The sequence below is a fragment of the Moschus berezovskii genome, chromosome 22, assembly GCF_049115385.1.
Source record: "Moschus berezovskii isolate FMDL1 chromosome 22, NW_MosBer_1.0, whole genome shotgun sequence".
Lineage (NCBI taxonomy): Eukaryota > Metazoa > Chordata > Mammalia > Artiodactyla > Moschidae > Moschus > Moschus berezovskii.
The window spans coordinates 4,949,380-4,969,719 of NC_142481.1; the positions used below are offsets into that span (position 1 = coordinate 4,949,380).

The 20,340-nt window shown below is 41.8% G+C and overlaps 1 protein-coding gene across 1 annotated transcript; it reads right to left on the minus strand.

The window, feature by feature from the left end:
* Positions 1-10,370: 10,370 nt before the first annotated feature.
* On the minus strand, positions 10,371-19,692 carry LOC148774287 (zinc finger protein 732-like). Its single transcript, XM_088830711.1, has 5 exons — positions 19,619-19,692; positions 16,063-16,178; positions 15,456-15,551; positions 12,221-12,516; positions 10,371-10,784 (listed from the first exon to the last, which is right to left on the minus strand). Exons 1-5 carry the CDS (start codon positions 19,690-19,692, stop codon positions 10,371-10,373), a joined length of 996 nt encoding a protein of 331 aa, XP_088686837.1.
* Positions 19,693-20,340: the final 648 nt, after the last annotated feature.

Below are 20,340 nucleotides of genomic sequence, written 5' to 3' on the forward strand. Positions count from 1 at the left end.
CTATTTCCACCTAACATAGAAGGGCTTTGCTTAACTTTGAGGCAGCAAAGATCAAGAATATTAGTTTTAAAAAAGAAAATCAGTTCACATACACACTAGAAACAAAGGTATAGCATGTAGCACTCTGAGACTCCAATTATACTTCACTTTCACATGTCAATATAAATAAGGATACAATGATAATTGTACTGTCAAACATCTCTTGCCTTGATCCTATGATCCACAGTAAGAAATAATTTTTCTAAGTGTTTTAACTTTGGGTTATTTTGTATAATATCCTGATTTAAAGTAATACCAGGAAAGGGTTATTGACTGCTGTCTATGATGAATTCTTGATATTTATTTAGACCTGAGTTTTTAAATTTGTTTCACACATTTCTTACAGCATTAAACGTTCTTACCAGTATGAACTCTCTGGCGTTTCCTAATGTGTATGCTTAGAACAAACCTCTTTCATCACTTATTACATTTGTAGGGCCTCTCTCCAGCACATGCTCTCTGATTCTGAATGAGGTGACGGCTCACTTCAAGGCTTTGTCACATTATCCATATTTGTAAGACTACTTGGCAGTATGAATTATTTCATGTCAAGTAAGGTATGAGTGGCAATTAAAAGCTTTGCCCCATTCTTTACATTTCTATGGTTTCCCCCCAGTTTGAATTTGCCTATGTTGATTAAGGTTTGAACTCTGATTAAAGGCTTTTCCACATTCTGTACATTTATAAAGCTTCTCTCTGAAGGAGCTGCTGCAATGATATTTGGAAAATCAGATTAGGGATGCATGATGTCTCTGAAAACAGAACAGTATGCCTGGGTAGAGCATGCTTGAAAACAAGATGTTCTGCCAAGGAGCCTGTCCATAAAGCTCTCTGTTATGTGTTTCTCCTGAAAACAGGGAAATACGCCCTTCCGCATAGCTGGATGAGGGAGGGCTTCTGGGCAGGCTCCTTAGACAGATGATGCAGCAGCTTACTAGCTCCTCGTGTAACCAATATGCTTGCTTGAAATGCAAAATTGTATCCATGTATGGTAATAGAGAGATTGCTGTCGCTCCCTCCCTGCCTTACGGAAAGGAAAATATAAAATAAACCGCAACCTGTGTTGTGCAGATCTTTTTCTCCTCCGGCCGGAGTTTTGTGTGTCTGTCTTTTGTGTTGTCTGTTTTGTCCATTTCGTTCACAGCACCTCTCCTATATGAATTTGCTGATGTTGAGTAGCATATGAACGCCTGGTAAAGACTTTGCCACATTCTGTACATTTATAAGGCTTCTCTCCAGTATGAATCCACTGATGTTTGGTAAGATGTGAGCAACGGATAAAGGCTTTGCCACATTCTATACATTTATAAGTCTTCTCTCCTGTATGAATTCGCTGATGTTGAGTAACATGTGAATGCCTGGTAAAGGCTTTGCCACATTCTGTACAGTTGTATAGTTTCTTCCCAGTGTGAATTATCTGATGACGGGTAAGGTTCGAGTGCTGATTAAAGGCTTTGTTATATTCTGTACACTTATAAGGCTTCTCCCCAGTATGAATTTGCTGATGTGCAGTGAGATATGAACAATTCTTAAAGACTTTCCCACATTCTCTGCATGTATGAGGCTTCTCCCCAGTATGACTTCTCTGATGTTGAGCAAGATTTGAGCAACTGATAAAAGCTTTGCCACACTCTCCACACTTGTATGGTTTTTCCCCAGTATGGATTCGCTGATGTTGAATAAGTGTCGTACTTTGGTTGAAGGCTTTCCCACAATACTGACATTTATATGATTTTTCCCCAGTGTGGATTCGCCTAAGTTGATTAAGGTTTGAACTCTGAGAAAAGGTTTTGCTACATTCTGTGCATTGGTTAGGTTTCCCTCCAGTGTGGGTTTCCTTGTGTCTGTTTAGATTTGATAACTGAGGAAAGACTATCCCACATTTATTCCACTTGCAGTGTTCCTCCTTAGCATGAATACTTGGATCTTGAGTAAGTTGTGATGACTGGTTAGAAACTTGACCACATTCACTAAATCTGTAGTTATTTTCTACAATATGGATATTCCTATCTGTAATAATATTGGAGCTTTGATAAAAGACATTTCTAAGTTCACCCCTTTCATCACTGTTCTCTGAACATTGAGTTCTCTGATGATTCATGAGACCTTGGTCTTGGTCAAAGTGATTCCCAGGTTCAAGGCATGGGTAGATTCTGGCTCCATCATAAATACTATTGTAATAACTGAAGATGGAGCTCTCGCTTAAGGCCTCACTAATTGGATTACACATGGAAGGTTGTTCCGCATTATCTGTACTATGATACCCATTGAATGACGGTGGCTGAATAAAGACTCTCTCGTTATTATCGACGTAACAGATATTGGAATAGGGAGAAAATGTTTGTTGGTGGAAAAGTAATGGGTCCTCCTGAAAAGATCTCTCAAATCTATCATAGTGTGATTTTCTTCCTTCACTTTCAAATCCCTGACTTTCAGACATGTATGACTGACTGTTTAACTCAAACCTATGTTCAAACCGTGAACTCCCAGATGTTCAAGCAGGTTTTAGAAAAGGCAGAGGCACCAGAGATCAAATTGACAACATCCGCTGGATCATGGAGAAAGCAAGAGAGTTTCTGAAAAACATCTATTTCTGCTTCATTGACTATGCCAAAGTCTTTGACTGTGTCAATCACAATAAACTGTGGAACATTCTGAAAGACATGGGAATCCCAGACCACCTGACCTGCCTCTTGAGAAACCTGTATGCAGGTCAGGAAGCAACAGTTAGAACTGGACATGGAACAACAGACTGGTTCCAAATAGGAAAAGGTGTACGTCAAGGTTGTATATTGTCACCTTGCTTATTTAACTTATATGCAGTGTACATCATGAGGAACGCTGGGCTGGAAGAAGCACAAGCTGGAATCAAAATTGCTGGGAGAAATATCAATAACCTCAGATATGCAGATGACACTACCCTTATGACAGAAAGTGAAGAGGAACTCAAAAGCCTCTTGATGAAAGTGAAAGAGGAGAGTGAAAAAGTTGGCTTGAAGCTCAACATTCAGAAAACAAAGATCATGGCATCTGGTCCCATCACTTCATGGGAAATAGATGGAAAAACAGTGGAAACAGTGTCAGACTTTATTTTTTGGGGCTCCAAAATCACTGCAGATGCTGATTGCAGCCATGAAATTAAAAGACGCTTGCTCCTTGGAAGGAAAGTTATGACCAACCTTGATAGTATATTAAAAAGCAGAGACATTACTTTGCCAACCAAGGTCCATCTAGTCAAGGCAATGGTTTTTCCCGTGGTCATGTATGGATGTGAGAGTTGGACTGTGAAGAAAGCTGATCGCTGAAGAATCAATGCTTTTGAACTGTGGTGTTGGAGAAGACTCTTGAGAGTCCCTTATACTGCAAGGAGATCCAACCAGTCCATTCTAAAGGAGATCAGTCCTGGATGTTCATTGGAGGGACTGATGCTAAAGCTGAAACTGCAATACTTTGGCCACCTCATGCGACGAGTTGACTCACTGGAAAAGACTCTGATGCTGGGAAAGGTTGGGGGCTGGAGGAGAAGGGGACGACGGAGAATGAGATGGCTGGATGGCATCACCGACTCTGTGGACATGAGTTTGAGTGAACTCCGGGAGTTGGTGATGGACAGGGAGGCCTGGCGTGCTGTGATTCATGGGGTCGTGGAGAGTCGGACACAACTGAGCGACTGAACTGAACTGATTTTCATACTGGCTTGAGTGATTATTTGTAGCATAAACTAAATTACTTTCCATGTTTTTCAAATTTCACCTCAGATACTACGTGATTTTTTTTTTTAATCATGTGGGTCTTTGCTTAATAAACCATATTTTTTTCTGCCAAACTTACTGACTTCAAATGGCATTTTTCCCAATTTGATGCACATCCTCAATTTCTTTTGTCAATCATGTTTTCATTATGAATAATTGTGCTAATTTGGCTACATCTAAAATAATATCCTTTTTGCACATCATAGGCCCCCTTAACTTTCCCAGTCTTTCATTAAGTACAAATTTCCAAGCTGAGAGCTCTCAGAACTTCCCAGCACATCACACATGAATCTTCTATGCACGGCTTCTTTGGGAACAAACCCTGGATGTCCTGAGAAGATATCGCTGAAAGATAACAAATAACCGAGATCCCACTTAGCACTTTGAGTGAATGCTTTACAATTGTATGCAATATTGACAAACCCTTAGCTAGAATAATAAGAGGTGAGATGCAAGGAAGATCAGAATTTACTTCTAATGGCATTATACACGTTACATAGAACAAGAAGTGTTTCTATCAGGTTTCTATGAACTATACTACACCAAAAAGTTGAATACCTCAAAGAAAGATTCCATTTCTTGAAACATAGAACCTCTTAGATGTTTGCATGAGTGAATTAAAAAATTACAACATATCTACAGCTATTAATAATACTAAAAAAGTAATTTTAAGAAGCCCTGGAGTAGATGAATTCACTGGAAAATTCCAGCAATATTTCAAGAAAAACTAATATCAATTCTCCATAAGAGATTGACATGCACACACTGCTCTATTTACAATGGATAGCCAACAATGTCCTACTGTACTTGATCAATGTCATGTGGCAGCCTAGATGGGAGGGGAATCTGGGGGAGAATGGATACATGTGTATGGATGTCTGAGTTGCCCTGCTGCCCACCTGAAACTATCACAACATTGTTAATCAGCTATACTCTGATACAAAATAAAAAAACAGTTAAAATTTTTTTCTGTGAGTTAATACATATATTAAATGGTTTTAGCATTGATGAGTTGGGGTAAATGCATTTAAAATGCACAAAATTTGTTCATAGAAGAAAAAATTGGGAGGTAGAAATTGGGGATTACATTTTATGATTTCAGGGATTGAGTCTGAACTTCAGAGAGCCATGTTTGAAGTTTCCATTGGAAATTAGAAAGCAGGAAGCATATATCTGTTCCCAGTATTGCTGGAATTTTGTCAACTAATCCCAAGATCTCCACAACTCTCCTCACACTTTTCTGACCTGAGGCAGAGTCAGGAATTTGGAAAGGCCTTAAGGCAGACTTTGTCAGAACTGTTAGCAGCTTTTCCTAGGTCCCCCAAAGCAGCAAGAATATGCAGGTCCTCACAGACCAGGAGGAAGGTTTTGGCTCTCAGTGAAAGTGAGGGAAAACCCACTGGAGCTGAAGAACACATGGAGATGTAAGAGCAGAAGAACGGGGCAGGTCATGTCCCTCTTCGGCAGAAATAAACCCAGGCTTCTCATTCTAGTGAAGCAGGCCTCCCCAAACCATCTGAATAAGTCTGGCTTCCTCTGTGATCTTTGGACCTCTCCCCTGTGTCATCCGCTTCATTCATTCACACCTAGCGCTGGGATTCTTCCTTTACTCCAAAGGGGACCTGCTCATTAGAAAAATGAATTTAATTAGGACTTTGGGTTTAACATATACATTCTATTATATACAAAAATAACCAACAAGCATCTGCTGCATAGCACAGGGAACTATTCTCAATATTTGTAATAACCCGTAAGGGAAAAGTGTCTGACTTGACTAATGAAAGCCTCTCTTTACAAAACTCAGTATCTCTCCTGAACACAGTTGAGTGTTCAAATTTCAAAGCCAACTAGCAGCAAAGAGACACGAGGAGGAAATGGTGTTTCCACCTTAACTGTGCTGGATTTTGCACCTCCCTCACTACATCTTGCCAAGATTTTATTAAAGATAAACAGGAAAAAAATGGAACTTGATGGTGTGGGAATCTAGCAGAAAACACCCAAATCGGTGACCATCAGGTGTAATGGGATAAACTGGTATCAGGTGAGAGAAACACTCAAGCAGACACATGGTTACTGCTCCAGTACTTTCGGCAAAAATAAGGAAATCTCAAAGTATCTTGAAAAAATTTCAGTTTTATGCATTTTTACCCCATATGTAAATTCCCTGTTCTGTATCCCTAATAGTGCATTTAAACAGCAATGCTTTCATACCAATGTAGAGAATACTCTGATTTTTTTTTTTTTTGAGAAATCTCCAAGGAATTCTAGATCACTAAGGTTTACTGTACAGTTTAGTCACTCAGTTGTATCCAACTCTTTGCGATCCCATGGACTGCAGCCCGCCAGGCTTGCCTCTCCATCACCAACTCCCAGAGGTCCCTCAAACTCATGTCCATCAAGTCAGTGATGCCATCCAACCATCTTATCCTCTGTGGTCCTCTTCTCCTCCTGCCTTCAGTCTTTCCCAGCATCAGGGTCTTTTCCAATGAGTCAGCTCATCACATCAGGTGGCCAAAGTATTGGAACTTCAGCTTTAGCATCAGTTCATCCAATGAATGTTCAGGGTTGATTTCCTTTAGGATTGACTGGTTGGATTTCCTGGCAATCCAAGGGACTCTCAAGAGTTTTCTCCAACACCACAGCTCAAAAACATCAATTCTTTGGCTTTCAGTTTTCTTTACAATCCAGCTCTTACATCCAAAACATGACTACTGGAGAAACTATAACTTTGACTAGCTGGACCTAGTCAAAGGTCATCCTGTTTATATGTGAATTTTCTTCATCCTGCTCTAAAGAGCTGAACTTGTTTCCAGATAGAAGGAAATGACTCCACTTTCCTCTTATTCACTAAGATCCCAAAACCCCACTGCACCCCATCCCAAAGGGAATTTTGGATATTGATGCTTTCCCTTGTTTATCTTTCCAAAAGGGAATATTTTGAATAAGTGAAAGCTGTTAATTCACACTGGGAATGCTTCATGGCCTGCAGGGAGCCTGGAGGCAGACAAGGAGAAGAGGCTAATGGAAAGAGAAGAGCCTCATTGTGACCCATAAAAATAAAAGGAAAAAGAGTATTTAATAGTTGAAAGCCACCTCACCAGGCATGAATATCAGAAACAGAATTTAAAATGTGTATGTCTTCAATTAGGGCATTTAAGGAGGAAAAGGCAGATACAGCCTCTCACCTGGATCAGGACATTTACCTGAGAAGCTGCCATTTCCTTTTCTTCTTCCTGCCCTGGGTCGTTTTCTCATCAAGACTGTGGAGGAATCACCTCAGCATCATGAGATTACACCTTCCGAGGCGTCAGCACAGCTCCTTCGCCTGCTCCCAACACCCCCACAGGCAGAAGGACCTTGAAAAGCAAAAAAGGCCCACCTCTCCTGTCCTTCATCTCAGGAGAGATTCAGGACAATCAGCTCCTCCGTGGACACCAATCTAGGAATTGTTGTTGTTGTTGTGTGCACTTCTTTCTTCATATAACTCCCCCAGATTCTGCTAACACAGGTGTGGCCTGCACTGACTTGCCCCTTTAAAGCCCATGCAGAGCAGAACTTGTTGCCTCTCCGTGGACTGAAGCCGGGTCTCAGCTCTCACAAAAGGACCAGGAGCCGCGTCCTTAATGGGGGTCCTCCCCTAAGAACCCCCCGGAGCACTTCCTACACACCGCACTGATGCTATCTCAGGACCAAGAGAGAACTCTGTGGGGAGGGCACCGGGGAGGTAATTTCTTAATACTGGTCACTTGATCCTGATGGCAAACAGATGGAAACCACTTGGCTAAAGATTGTTTTGGCTTCCTTGATGGCTCAGCTGGTAAAGAATCTGCCTGCAATGCGGGAGACCTGGGTTCGATCCCTGGCTTGGGAAGATTCCCTGGAGAAGGGAATGGCTGCCCACTCCAGTATTCTGGTCTGGAGAATTCCATGGACTGTATAGTCCCTGGGGTCGCAAAGAGTTGAACACAAACTGAGCAACTTTCACTTCACTTCAAAGATTGTTTCTGAACCATTTCAGCATATACAATCCCACGAGATCAGAGCCCCACTCTGAGAGGTTATGAATCTGCAGGTCTGCGGTGGGGCCATGAAATGAGTCTTCAACAAGTTCCCTGTTTGTTCTGATGGTTCTTCCCCAAGACCCACACTCAGGAGCCCTGAGCTTCAGCCCTCACACTCAGCACACCTGAGACCTCTCAGGAGGGGAGGGTTTAGGGCAGGGATTTCTTGGAGAGGTCAGGCTAGAACTAAGCAGAGAAAGCTGCAGTACTTGGGGTTTAGGTCTTGTCTTTCTAAAGGACCCTGGGTGAAGTGCTGTGGGCTCCCTAGGCTGAGTGTGGATGGGTCCATTCAAACCAGAGGAGCAGGATCCTAGTGAGCACTCTGAGGGTGTCTTTGAACGGGGGCCTGTGAAGTTGAACCTGGGGTTCAGCAAGACTTCTGATCTCAAGGAAGGGGGTCATTTAGTGGACGTGCTCACAGGACTGGCTGGTGTGAGTTCAAGGACCTGCAGGCTGCCTGCTCCCCAGACAGATGCTGAGGCAGCAACAGCATGGAGCAGTCAGGTAAGCTCTCAGCAGTCCTCTGTATGATCCTTCTTATTAGAACCACCACAATGTCCCAGCAGTTAGAGAGAGAGAAAAACGTACAGTGTAGAAATGATGGGAAATACAGGAAATTATTTGAGGTTTAAAGGCACTAAGGAAGCTAATTTCTACAGATGCCATCCCTCTGGGCTAGAAGTAGTTTATTATTACAATACCTTCCCTGCAAACTTAAAGAAGGTGGGAGAGGTTAATGTTGGCAGTGGGTTAACACTTCATTACACATCAAATGTAACACTACAAACCATTCGCTTCTATTAATCAACATATATTAATTCACACATAGTCAGCATAAAACATTTTACAATCCACTCTATGATCCCTGGGCTTCCGAGGTGGCGCTAGTGGTAAAGAACCCGTCTGCCAATGCCGAAGACATGAGAGATGCTTCTTACTTTGTGATCACTGTGTGATTCTTGATTAAATAGAGATTACAAGCTTTCAGAAACATTCCTGTTCCTATGATAAAATGACCTGAGAATTGTGGTTTCTATGCTTTACAAAACGGAGGCTAGTTATTTAGTAAACATGGACGTACATTAACTATATGACTCTTCCAGGAAGGGTTTTCTACACTTTTCTCAGGGAGAAGGAAGATGTCCTTACCTCAAGTCTGTCTGGTAATATGCATGATTTCTCATGTTGATGTAATAAAAATGAGTCAGATTTTTTTAATGGACTATATAGTTTTATTCTTAAAAATCAAGTGACGTAAGTATTACAATTTTAGAACAAACCTCTGTCTTACATTAATACAGGGAATGATTCCTGAACGCTTCCATCATGGTGACCTATAGGGATGTTTGACGTCAATGACATACACCACTTAGATGTTCAGTGTGCACATTACATTACTGTGTTCTTAATCTTCTAATGGAAAATAAATATGAATGATCTCTCTCTAGGTTTGAAGGGCTTCTCTTATCTTTGAGGCAGCAACCATCAAAAACAAAAGTCAATTTACACACTATAAATGAACCTTACCATGCGGAAATCTGAGAATCGAATTACATTCATTTTGGTTTCTTAATAATCTCAAATAATGTTAGTATAAACCAAGATACATTGATAATAACTGTACCTCTCCAAACATCCACCCCTTCATCTTGTGTTCCATACTAACATATCAATTTTCTATGCATTTTAACAATGGATTACCTTCTACAGTATTTTCAATTTAGAATCATTCTAGAAAAGAGGTATAGATGCAAGGTTTTCTAGTATGCATTCTCTGATATTTATTTACATTTGATTCTTAATTAAGCACTATTCTATATTTTTTTTACATTATTCACACATTTTTCCAGTGTAAATGCTCTCATTTTTTTTCTAAAGTGCGTAAATATTTAGGACAAACCTCTTTTATCACTTATTGATTTCTAGAGTTTTTCTCCAATATGTGCTGTCTGATGTCAGGTGAGGTGATGGCTCTGATTAAAGCCTTTGCCACATTCCTTGCAAATGTAAAGTTTCTTCGGAGCATGAAATCTCTCATGTCTAGTGAGACTTGAAAGTGAAAAGTGAAAGTGAAGTCGCTCAGATGTGTCCAACGTTTTGCGACCCCAAGGACTGTAGCCTACCAGGCTCCTCTGTCCATGGGATTTTCCAGGCAAGAGTACTGGAGTGGGTTGCATTTGAGATCTGGGTAAAAGCTCACACTGTTCACATTTGCATAATTTCTCCCCAGTGTGAGTTCCTTGATGTTGAGTAATGCTTCCAAACCAGTTAAAGGTTTGGCCACATTCCTTACATTTAGAAGGTTTCTGGGGCTTCCCAGGTGGCACTAGTGGAAAAGAACCTGCCTGCCAGTGCAGGAGACATAAGAAACTTGGGTTCAATCCCCTGGGTTGGGAAGACCCCCTGGAGGAGGGCATGGCAACCACTCCAGTGTTCTTGACTGGAGAATTCCGTGGACCTCTGAGGAGCCTGGAGGGCTACAGCCCATGGGGTCTCAAAGACTCAGACATAACTGAAGTCACTTAGCACGCACACATGTGCTTGTACAAAGTTTCTCCCCAGTATGAATCCGCAGATGTATAGTAAGACTTGAGCTCTGATTAAAGGTTTTGCTGCATTCTTTACATTTGTAAGGTTTCTCTCCAGTGTGGATTCGCTGGTGTCTAGTAAGAGCTGAGCAACGGGCAAAGGTTTTGCCACAATCCTTACACTTATAAGGCTTCTCCCGAGTATGAACTACCTGATGTTGAATAAGATTTGAACAATGGGTAAAGGTTTTGCCACATTCTTTACATGTGTATGGTTTCTCCCTGGTATGAATTCGCTGATGTTGAGTAAGGCTTGCATGCCACGTAAAGGCTTTGTCACACTCCTTACATTTAAAAGGTTTCTCCCCAGTATGAATTCTTTGATATTTAGTAAGTTTTGAGCTCTGATTAAAGGCATTTGCACACTCTGTACATCTGTAAGTCTTCCCCCCCGTAAGAATTACTTGATGTTGAATAAGATAGAACAGCAGCTAAAGGTTTTGCCACACTCTTTACATTTGTATGGTTTCTCCTCATTATGAATTTGCTGATGTTGAGCAAGGCTTGATTGCCAGTCAAAGGCTTTGTCACATTCTGTACATTTGAAAGGCTTCCTTCCTATGTGAATTTGTCTGTCTGTTTAGACTTGATGATTTACTAAGAACTTTTCCACATTTATTACATTTGCAGCATTTCTGCTTAGTCTGAATAAGTTTTGAAGACTGATTACAACCTTTACCGTATTCACAACAATTATGATTTTTCTCTCCAAAATGAATGCTCTTATAGCTAGTAAGATTTGAGCTTTGATAAAAGACATTCCTACATTGATTACTTTTAGAATCATTGTCTAATAATTGAAGGCCCTGACATTTCATAACATTTGGGTCTTGGTCAAGGTTATACCCAGTTTCATTACATGAATAGCTTCTCACTCCCTCATACATACTCTTGTAATTGTTGGGAGTAGAGCTCTTGTGTAAGGCATTACTCATTTTACTGTACTTGTAAAGTTGTTCCACATTAATTATTCCTCCATATGTATTGGACAGTGATGGTTCAGTAAGGTCTTTCCCAGTATTATCAACATTACAAATTTTGGAATGGGCAGAAAATATCTGTTGGTTGAGAAATAATAAACCCTTGCTAAAGGATTCATTAAATTGATTATATTGGGAATTTTCCCCTCTCATTTTTAAATTTCTGGTTTTCAGGCATTTTTAAGCAAAGATATTACTTTGCCAATAAAGGTCCGTCTAGTCAAGGCTATGGTTTTTCCCATGGTCATGTATGGATGTGAGAGTTGGACTGTGAAGAAAGCTGATCGCCGAAGAATTGATGCTTTTGAACTGTGGTGTTGGAGAAGACTCTTGAGAGTCCCTTGGACTGCAAGGAGATCCAACCAGTCCATTCTAAAGGAGATCAATCCTGGGTGTCCATTGGAAGGACTGATGCTAAAGCTGAAGCTGCAATACTTTGGCCACCTCATGCGACGAGTTGACTCACTGGAAAAGACTCTTATGCTGGGAAAGGTTGGGGGTGGGAGGAGAAGGGGATGACCGAGAATGAGATGGCTGGATGGCATCACCGACTCGATGGACATGAGTTTGAGTGAACTCTGGGAGCTGGTGATGGACAGGGAGGCCTGGCGTGCTGTGATTCATGGGGTCGCGGAGAGTCGAACACGACTGAGCGACTGAACTGAACTGAACTGAATCGAAGCCTATGTTCAGAATGGTGTGAATGATTATTTGCAGTAGAGACTGGATGACTTTCCAGATTTTCCACATTTTTCTCAAGAGAACATGTATGTTTCAAACAATGTGGGTTTTTTTCTTACCAACATACACTTCTCTGCAGATGTTGATGTCTCAAATTGGTGTTTTTCCCAATTTGACTCATATCCTTGATTTCTGTTGGCAGTAACGTTTGCATTATGGGAAACTGTCTCAATTTCTTTATGTCCATGTAAACATCCTCTCTGTCCTTCACATGCCCTTGTGTATTCACAGTCTTTCATTACACGTAAGTTGCCAAGGTGAACTCTTTCATATATTCCTAGCTTTGCTTTGGAGATTAAATCTTCTAACTCTGGATTTTTGGGCATCAAACCTTGCAAGTTGTGAGATGACACAGCTGAAAGACACCAAAGAACATGGTATTTTACTGACAAGTCTCAGTGAATAGCCTTTAAAATTTACATAAAATGGATAAACCCTTAGCTAGATTGAAAATAAAACAAAGACAGAAGGACCAAGATGGCAGAAGATTAGGCAGACATGGAGTTGATCTCTCTTCAGAAACACATCAAGAATACATCTGCACATGGAACAATTCTCACAGAGCCTCTGCAGCAAACTAGCAGAGGGCCTGGGACACCTAAAAGGACAAGAAGGATTGCTGCCGAGCCAGGTAGGTCAAAAGAAGAAGAATGAAGAGGAGGAGGAAAAGAAGCGAGATGGGGCCTGCGACCCTGAGGGGAGCAGAAAGAGAGGGCTGGACTCCACATCCGGGGAAGAGAATATGGCAGCCAGCGTGTGGCAGCGGGACAGAGTGAGACCTGCACACAGGGTACTGAGCCCAGCCCTGCCCGCCCAGCCTCAGAGGGTGTCCACCCCTGCAGACAAGGGCTGGGTGCTGGAATGTGGGGTCTGGAGAGCAGACCCAGGCAGAGGACTATGGCTGGCTGTGAGGAGACATCCTGAGGGGACAGGAGTGACGGAGGAGCTCTGCAAATGGGATGTTTGAGGTGGAAGCCTGAACCTCCATACAGCAGAGCACTACTGGTGAGTGATGCCCAAAGTGAAGACCCACCATTGTTTGTAGCCTCTCTCCCCCTGTGCCGGCCCCTCCTCACCAGGTACTAGGAAGGGCTCCCACCAGGGTGGGTGCTCGCATGATGCTGGCTGCTGCCTCCTCCTCTGTGCCCCCTCCCTACCAGGGTAGACTGGTGGGCTCTGGGAAACCTCGGGAGCAGGTGCCTATGGGTCGTCCACATGCACAGAGGGGGCTAAACACTGCTGAGCCACAGGGTCTGGAAATTAAGGACTTAAAGCTGAAATCTACTGGAAGCTGCACAAACTTGTTTCTATACCATCACAACTGTCTTTGTAACCTGAATAGACAACCAGGGCTCCCCCAGTCACAGCAGGAGTAGCTTTAGCAGCTGTAGACTTTGTGGGCTCCTACACTAGGGGGCGGGGCCAGGCCAGAGTCTGAGCTGCCCCACAGCACCACAGTGGGTCCAGCTCCATGATGAATGCCATCCTGGGGCCCAGATCTATGCTGGTGACCTGCTGAAAGCAACATCTGAGAGATACCAGGGCCATGTGCCGGCATACCCACGGTTAAAGTGGGGCCAGGAGCAGTGCCGACCAGGGTCACATGAGACTGACACAATGGGTGAAAGTGACACACAGAGCACTCCCTGAGGTGAACATCCCCAGAGGAGCAATCCTCAGGGGCTTCTCTCCCAGTGGGTGTGCTCCAATCCCACCTGCCTCGACCACAGATCAGAATCACAGTGAAGAAACAGATCCGGGGGCTTCTACTCCACCAACCAGGGAGCAGACCCCACCACAGACAGAGAAGCTTCCCCACAAAGCCAAGGGGAAGCTTCCCTCAATACCCCAGGGCAGGCTCGGGTCACAGTAACAACAGTCAAAGCCCAGATCAAGGGGATAAGGGCACAAATCTCTGGACCAACCTCACCCACCAGGGGACAGACACCACAGCAAGAGGAACTAGGATCCTGCAGTCTGCATAAGAGAGACCACAAGCACAAAAAAATTGGACAAAATGAGAGGACAAAGAAATATGTTGTAGAGGAAGGAGCAAGATAAAAACCTACAAGAACCACTAAATGAAAAGGAGATAGGCAATCTAATGATGACTTCTTGCTTTAAGTCATCTTGAATTGAGACACCAGACATTTTCACAAATACTAGGTGCCTAATAATTCTTTAATCCACTTCTTACCATGTCTGTTTTATTTGAGCATACTCTATTCAATGTTTGAATCTAAAAATCAAAAGTGATATTGACATACAACTAATCAGAAAGTGAGAACATATAGAACAAGTCTGGGGAAGCTGATAACAAACAAGATAAACTTAAGTCGTAGTTCTTAAGAAATTAAATAAGAAATGAAACTTTAAAAATATGATGGGAACACAGGGAACTCTGCTCAATGCTCCATGGAGACTTAAGTGGAAGGAAATCTAAAAGAGAGTGGATATATATACGTATAATTGATTCTCTTTGCTGTACAGCAGCACAACATTGTGAAATAGCTACACTCCAATAAGAACTTTTTAAAAAGATGTCTTCATATAATCTAAAAATCTTAACAGTGAGAAACAACCGTAAAAATATAGCAGAAAATGGTCTAATCTCCCATGCCAATTTTTTTGAAAATTCATTGAGCTAAATGAATACATTAAAGTATTTTAGCATTGAGAAATCAGAACAAATATACTTAAGATATTTAACATGAGTTCATATGAAGAAAACAGAAACTTTGAAGTAACCCTGAGATTTGCATTCTCTCATTTTAGGGAGGTTTTGATTTATGCAGTGAAGACATTACTTGAGTTTAAAATTAACAAGGTCATATTTTCAGCTTGCAGTGTTATAGATAATATAAATTGGGAGGGGGGAAACGTGTCTCCAGTTTTCCTAGAACTTTGGCAGTGGATCTACAACTCCATTCACACACTTCTCTCTAGAGGTAGAAACAAACTTTAAAAAAAAAGTATCATATAGTTACTCAGAAATGGGCAGTTTTCCTAGGATCCCCAAGAAATAAAAGAGCAGCCAACTCATGCAGGTTATCACAGACCAAGAGGAGAATTTCAGTTCCACTGTGAATGAGAAAAGTAATCAATCATTTGTGAACTATTAAAGAGACAGAATGGGGCAGATGTCCCTCTATGACAGCAACAGAAATAAACCCAGACTTCTCCAAAATCATATCCACTGAAGCAGATCTTCCCAAGCCACAGGACAAAGGGTGACTTCCTCATGGATCCTTGGACCTCTCACCTAAGTCATCGGCTCCATCTATTCACACCTACCTGGGTATGTGGCTGTTGTCTCCATTCTCCTTACATCCCAGAGATGCTTCCTTTGCTCCAGAAAGATGACCAGATCTGGTTTAGAGACAACAAGATCTGTTCATCAGAAAAAGGAAATTTAGTTGTACTGGAGATTCATCAGTTTCCAATCCAGTGTGTATTCAGGTGAGAAGAGAAGTTGTGGTAGAATATTAACACAGCCTAGAAAATGATTTCCCCAAATACTTTATTGAAAGTACCTTTACAACACTAACAAATATGTAAAAATGAGAACCTGAGATTCTGGTCAAGTACTACAAGGCAAAAGTAAGTAGTGGAAATCTGATTTTGAAATGAGGACAGAACTATTTTATACCACTGAACTTACAACATTCCTAGTAATCTCCTTCCTAGAGACAGAGGCAGATTACATCAAGGAAGAGGAAGGTTAGAATCGTAATAAATCATCATGAAGTCTTTCTAATCTCACAAACTTCCATTTTTTCCCTAGAAAGTGGGGGTCTGAAACTCTGTTATAAGACGCAGATATTTCCAGGAGACATTCTAGAAATGCAGAAACCAAAAGCCTGAGGGAAGATAAGGGATTCTGGAAGGAAGTTATCCTCACCCAAGGAGGCCAGGTTCCCGTAGTTCTCTAACATCACGTCCCTGTACAATTCCCGCTGACCGAGGTCCAGGCACTCCCACTCCTCTAGAGTGAAATCTATGGTTACATCTGCATACCTGAGGTTATTGATATTTCTCCCATCAATCTTGATTCCAGCTTGTGCTTCTTCCAGCCCAGTGTTTTACGTAATGTACTCTGCATATAAGTTAAATAAGCAGGGTGACGATATACAGCCTTGACGTACTCCTTTTCCTATTTGGAACCAGTCTGTTGTTCCATGTCCAGTTCTAACTGTTGCTTCCTGACCTGCATACAGGTTTCTCAACAGGCAGGTCAGGTGGTCTGGTATTTCCATTTCTTTCAGAATTTTCCACAGTTTATTGTGATCCACACAGTCAAAAGTTTGGCATAGTCAATAAAGCAGAAATAGATGTTTTTTCTGGAACTCTCTTGTTTTTTTGATGGTCCAGCGGATGTTGGCAATTTGATCTCTAGTTCCTCTGCCTTTTCTAAAACCAGCTTGAAGATCTGGAAGTTCACGGTTCACATATTGCTGAAGCCTGGCTTGGAGAATTTTGAGCATGACTTTACTAGTGTGTGAGATGAGTGCAATTGTGCGGTAGTTTAAGCATTCTTTGCGATTGGAATGAAAACTGACCTTTTCCAGTCCTGTGGCCACTGCTGAGTTTTCCCAATTTGCTGTTACATGGTATACGATTCACAAAACCACTGTAGAGATTCTTTTTATAGAAGGAAAACTGTACTATGATGTGATCAACAGAGGCATATTTATTTAGAGTGCTATTCTTGTGTTATACAGAATAAATAGTCTATCAACCAAACCTGAATATTTTTCTCCAAACTGAGAATATTTTTTTTTAATGGATTCCAATTCAAGAGTTCTGGAGTCAGGCCAGAGTTCTTCTTTAACGAGCTCATTTTTAACTGGTTAGTTCATGATTATTTGAGGTCTACTGTATCCTTGTACTTTTCTGAATATTCATTCCTTTAACTTTGGAGAGTCTGACATTGAAACACCAATTTAAAAAGTCATGATTCAGCTATTTTTAAAATATATAACAGAATCTATATGTAACTTTGTTCTGTATTTCACATGTCTCCTGTAAATGTGTTATCATACTTTCATAACACAAAAAATATAAAAGAAAAGAGAAAAATTAAAAGAAACACAGACAAATACACAGATACAGCTCTAATAAATGTGTATACCAGTGTAGGTAACTGGGAAGAATATAAAAAATATACCTTAAAAATTGATCAAATAATGTTATAATTTTTGTGCAAACACACTAAAATGGGAACTATATACATTTGAAAAGTGAGAAAAAGTATTCAAGTCAATAAAATCTGGTTAAATCTTATTTATTTGTGGATGATAATCTGTATGCTTTAAATACACTAACATACGAACACACATAACAATATGAAATAAATTAGAGTTCTTGGTTCTGAGTCCTTTCTTTCCAAACCTGTATCAATTGTGCTGAGCTATATTTTAGAAATTTTACATAGTTACACAAACATTAGGAATATGATTATCATAAATATTTGGGAAAATAAATGTGATGATTATTTGAGATGTGACAGTGGAGTACAATGTAAACTCAGACCTCAACTTGAGTGATGAAAACCTCCACTTCCAAAACCCTGTATGCCCACTAAACACAGGTTTGTTCATTATCCAAAGCAAAGAGAAACTAAGAAGGTATGGGTTTCTACTGTAACTGGTGGCTTCTGTATGTCCCTGACTAAATCATCCAAAACCTTTTTTAAAGATGAAGAGGAAAAATGTAAACATCACAGTACTGGAATCTCACGGAAGACCCTGAACCAGGAAACATGAGGTGTAATGGGATAAATGGTAACAGGTGATCTGAATCTACCCTGAAAAATGTCAGTCATGCAAATTTCACTTCATATATACCTCCCCTGTTCTGTATCCTATGAGTATATTTTACAAGCAAGTTATTTTATAGACCTTAGACTATTATTTCTTTTTGTTTCAAAATTTTCTGAAAAATTCTGGACCACTGAGTTCGTTCTATTTATAACTGTATTTTCTTACTCCTGTTCTAAAGATCTGAAGTTGCATTCAGATGGATGCTCATCACTGCAATTCCTCTACTTCCCTGAGATAATAACACCAAATCACATCCCAGGGGGAATCTTGGATACCAGGGACTCCTCTTGTTGATCTCTCACATAGGGAATATATTCACCGGTTGAAAGTCACTAAGTCACACGGAGAATTCATCTTGCTCTATAGAAAGTCGGGATACAGACAATGGAGAAAAGGCTCTGGGACATAAGGGAGAAGTGGTCTAAAGAGCTGGTCTTCACTATTGTACAAAAAAACAAATAGTTGAAAACAAACAGCCCAAGCCAAATATATGAGTAGCGAATTAAAGATTTGCAGGTTCTCAGTCCAGGCATTTCAGAAGGAAAAGCAGACACAGCCCCAGGTGCGGGACAGGACATGTACCTTAGAAGCTGCCATTTCCTCCTCTGATTCCTCCTGCTCTGTGTCTTCTCTGGGGATGTCATGTAGCAAACACACATCTGCATCTTGAGAAAAATACCTTCAAAGGAATCCGCACAGCTCTATAACCTGCAACCACCACAACTACAGACAGAAGGACCTTGAGAAGCTGAAAAGACCCACCTCTCCTGTCCTCTCTCTCAGGAGAGATTCAGGAACAATCACTTCCTACCTGGAGACCAGCCTGTGAACTTATTTCTTGATCTCTCCTCAGAGAGCTCCTAACCCTCTGCTCACACTGACGATGTGAGCTGACTGACTTCCCCGGTCCAAATCCAGCTAGAGCAACCCTGCGGCCTCTCCTTGGACTGACACTGGGGCTCAGTTCTCAAAAATGAACCAGGAGCCACGTCCTTAACCCGGACCTCCCCTTAGAATCCCCTGGAGCACTTCCTGCAAAGCACACTGATGCTCCCACAGGACAATAGAGAACTCTGTGGGGAGGGCACCGGTGAAGTCATTGCTTACCACCGGTCACGTGACCCTGATGGGAAACAGATGGAAACCTTGGCCAAAGATTCTTTCTGAACCATTTCAGTGAATATGAACCCCTCGAGGTCAGGACCCCACTCTAAGAAGTTATGAATCTGCAGGTCTGATGTGGGGCCATGAAAGGAGTCTTTAGCAAGTTCTGTTTGTTCTGATGTTTCTCCCCCAGGACCCAGGTTCAGGAGGTGAGCTGAAGCCCTCACACTCAACACACCTGAGACCTCTAAGGAGGGGAGGGTTTAGGGCAGGAATTTCTGAAGGCCAAGCAGAGAACCAAGTAGAGAAAGCATCAGTGCTTGCGGTTCAGACCTCTGTAGGTGACCCTGAGTGAAATTCTGTGGGCTCCCCAGGCTGAGTGTGGATGGTTCCATTCAAACCAAGAGGAGCAGGATTCTGGTGAGCTCTGAGGGTGTCATTAAAGGGGAGCCTGTGGTTCAGCAAGTAGACCCTGGGGTTGAGCAAGACTGCTGATCTCAAGGAAGGGGGTCATCTAGTGGAGGTGCTCACAGGACCGGCGGGTGTGAGTTCAAGGACCTGCAGGCTGCCTGCTCCCCAGACAGATGCTGAGGCAGCAACAGCATGGAGCAGTCAGGTAAGCTCTCAGCAGTCCTCTGTATGATCCTTCTTATTAGAACCACCACAGTGTCCTGTAGAACCTAATATAGAACTTAATGCTCCTGCAATGCATTGTTGCTTCTGTACTTTGCTTGCCGCTTGCTGCTTGTAGAACCAAAGTTAAGGTTGTTTTAAGTAAAGATCCCTAGAATTGTTTGTTGAGTAAGGATGAGTGAGGATTTCTAGGAAGACAGCAACCTGAAAAACAAGTTAATCTTAAACACCAGAATGTGACACAGAGATCAGGCAAATAGGTCAAAGGCCAGGGTGGGCTTATCTCGTTAAACCACCAGGAGGTGAGATATACAGCTGTGTGTAGAGTGTGGGAAATTACTGTGTGTAAAAAGATTACTATGTGTGGATGTTTTAAAACTAATATGGTTTGAAAATGCTATATAAACCCTTGGCTTAGAGTGCTCGGGGTCCTTGTTGAAACCTGCTGCGTCGGGCAGACACTTGGACCCCAGCTAGCTGGAAATAAACCTCGCTGTGTGTCTTGCATTATCGTGAGTGTCCTCTGTTCCTTTGAGGGAAGGGCGACTCCGGACCCTAACATTTGGGGGCTCATCTGGGATCCCAAGACCCCTCCTCAAAGAGACAGACAACCTCCGATA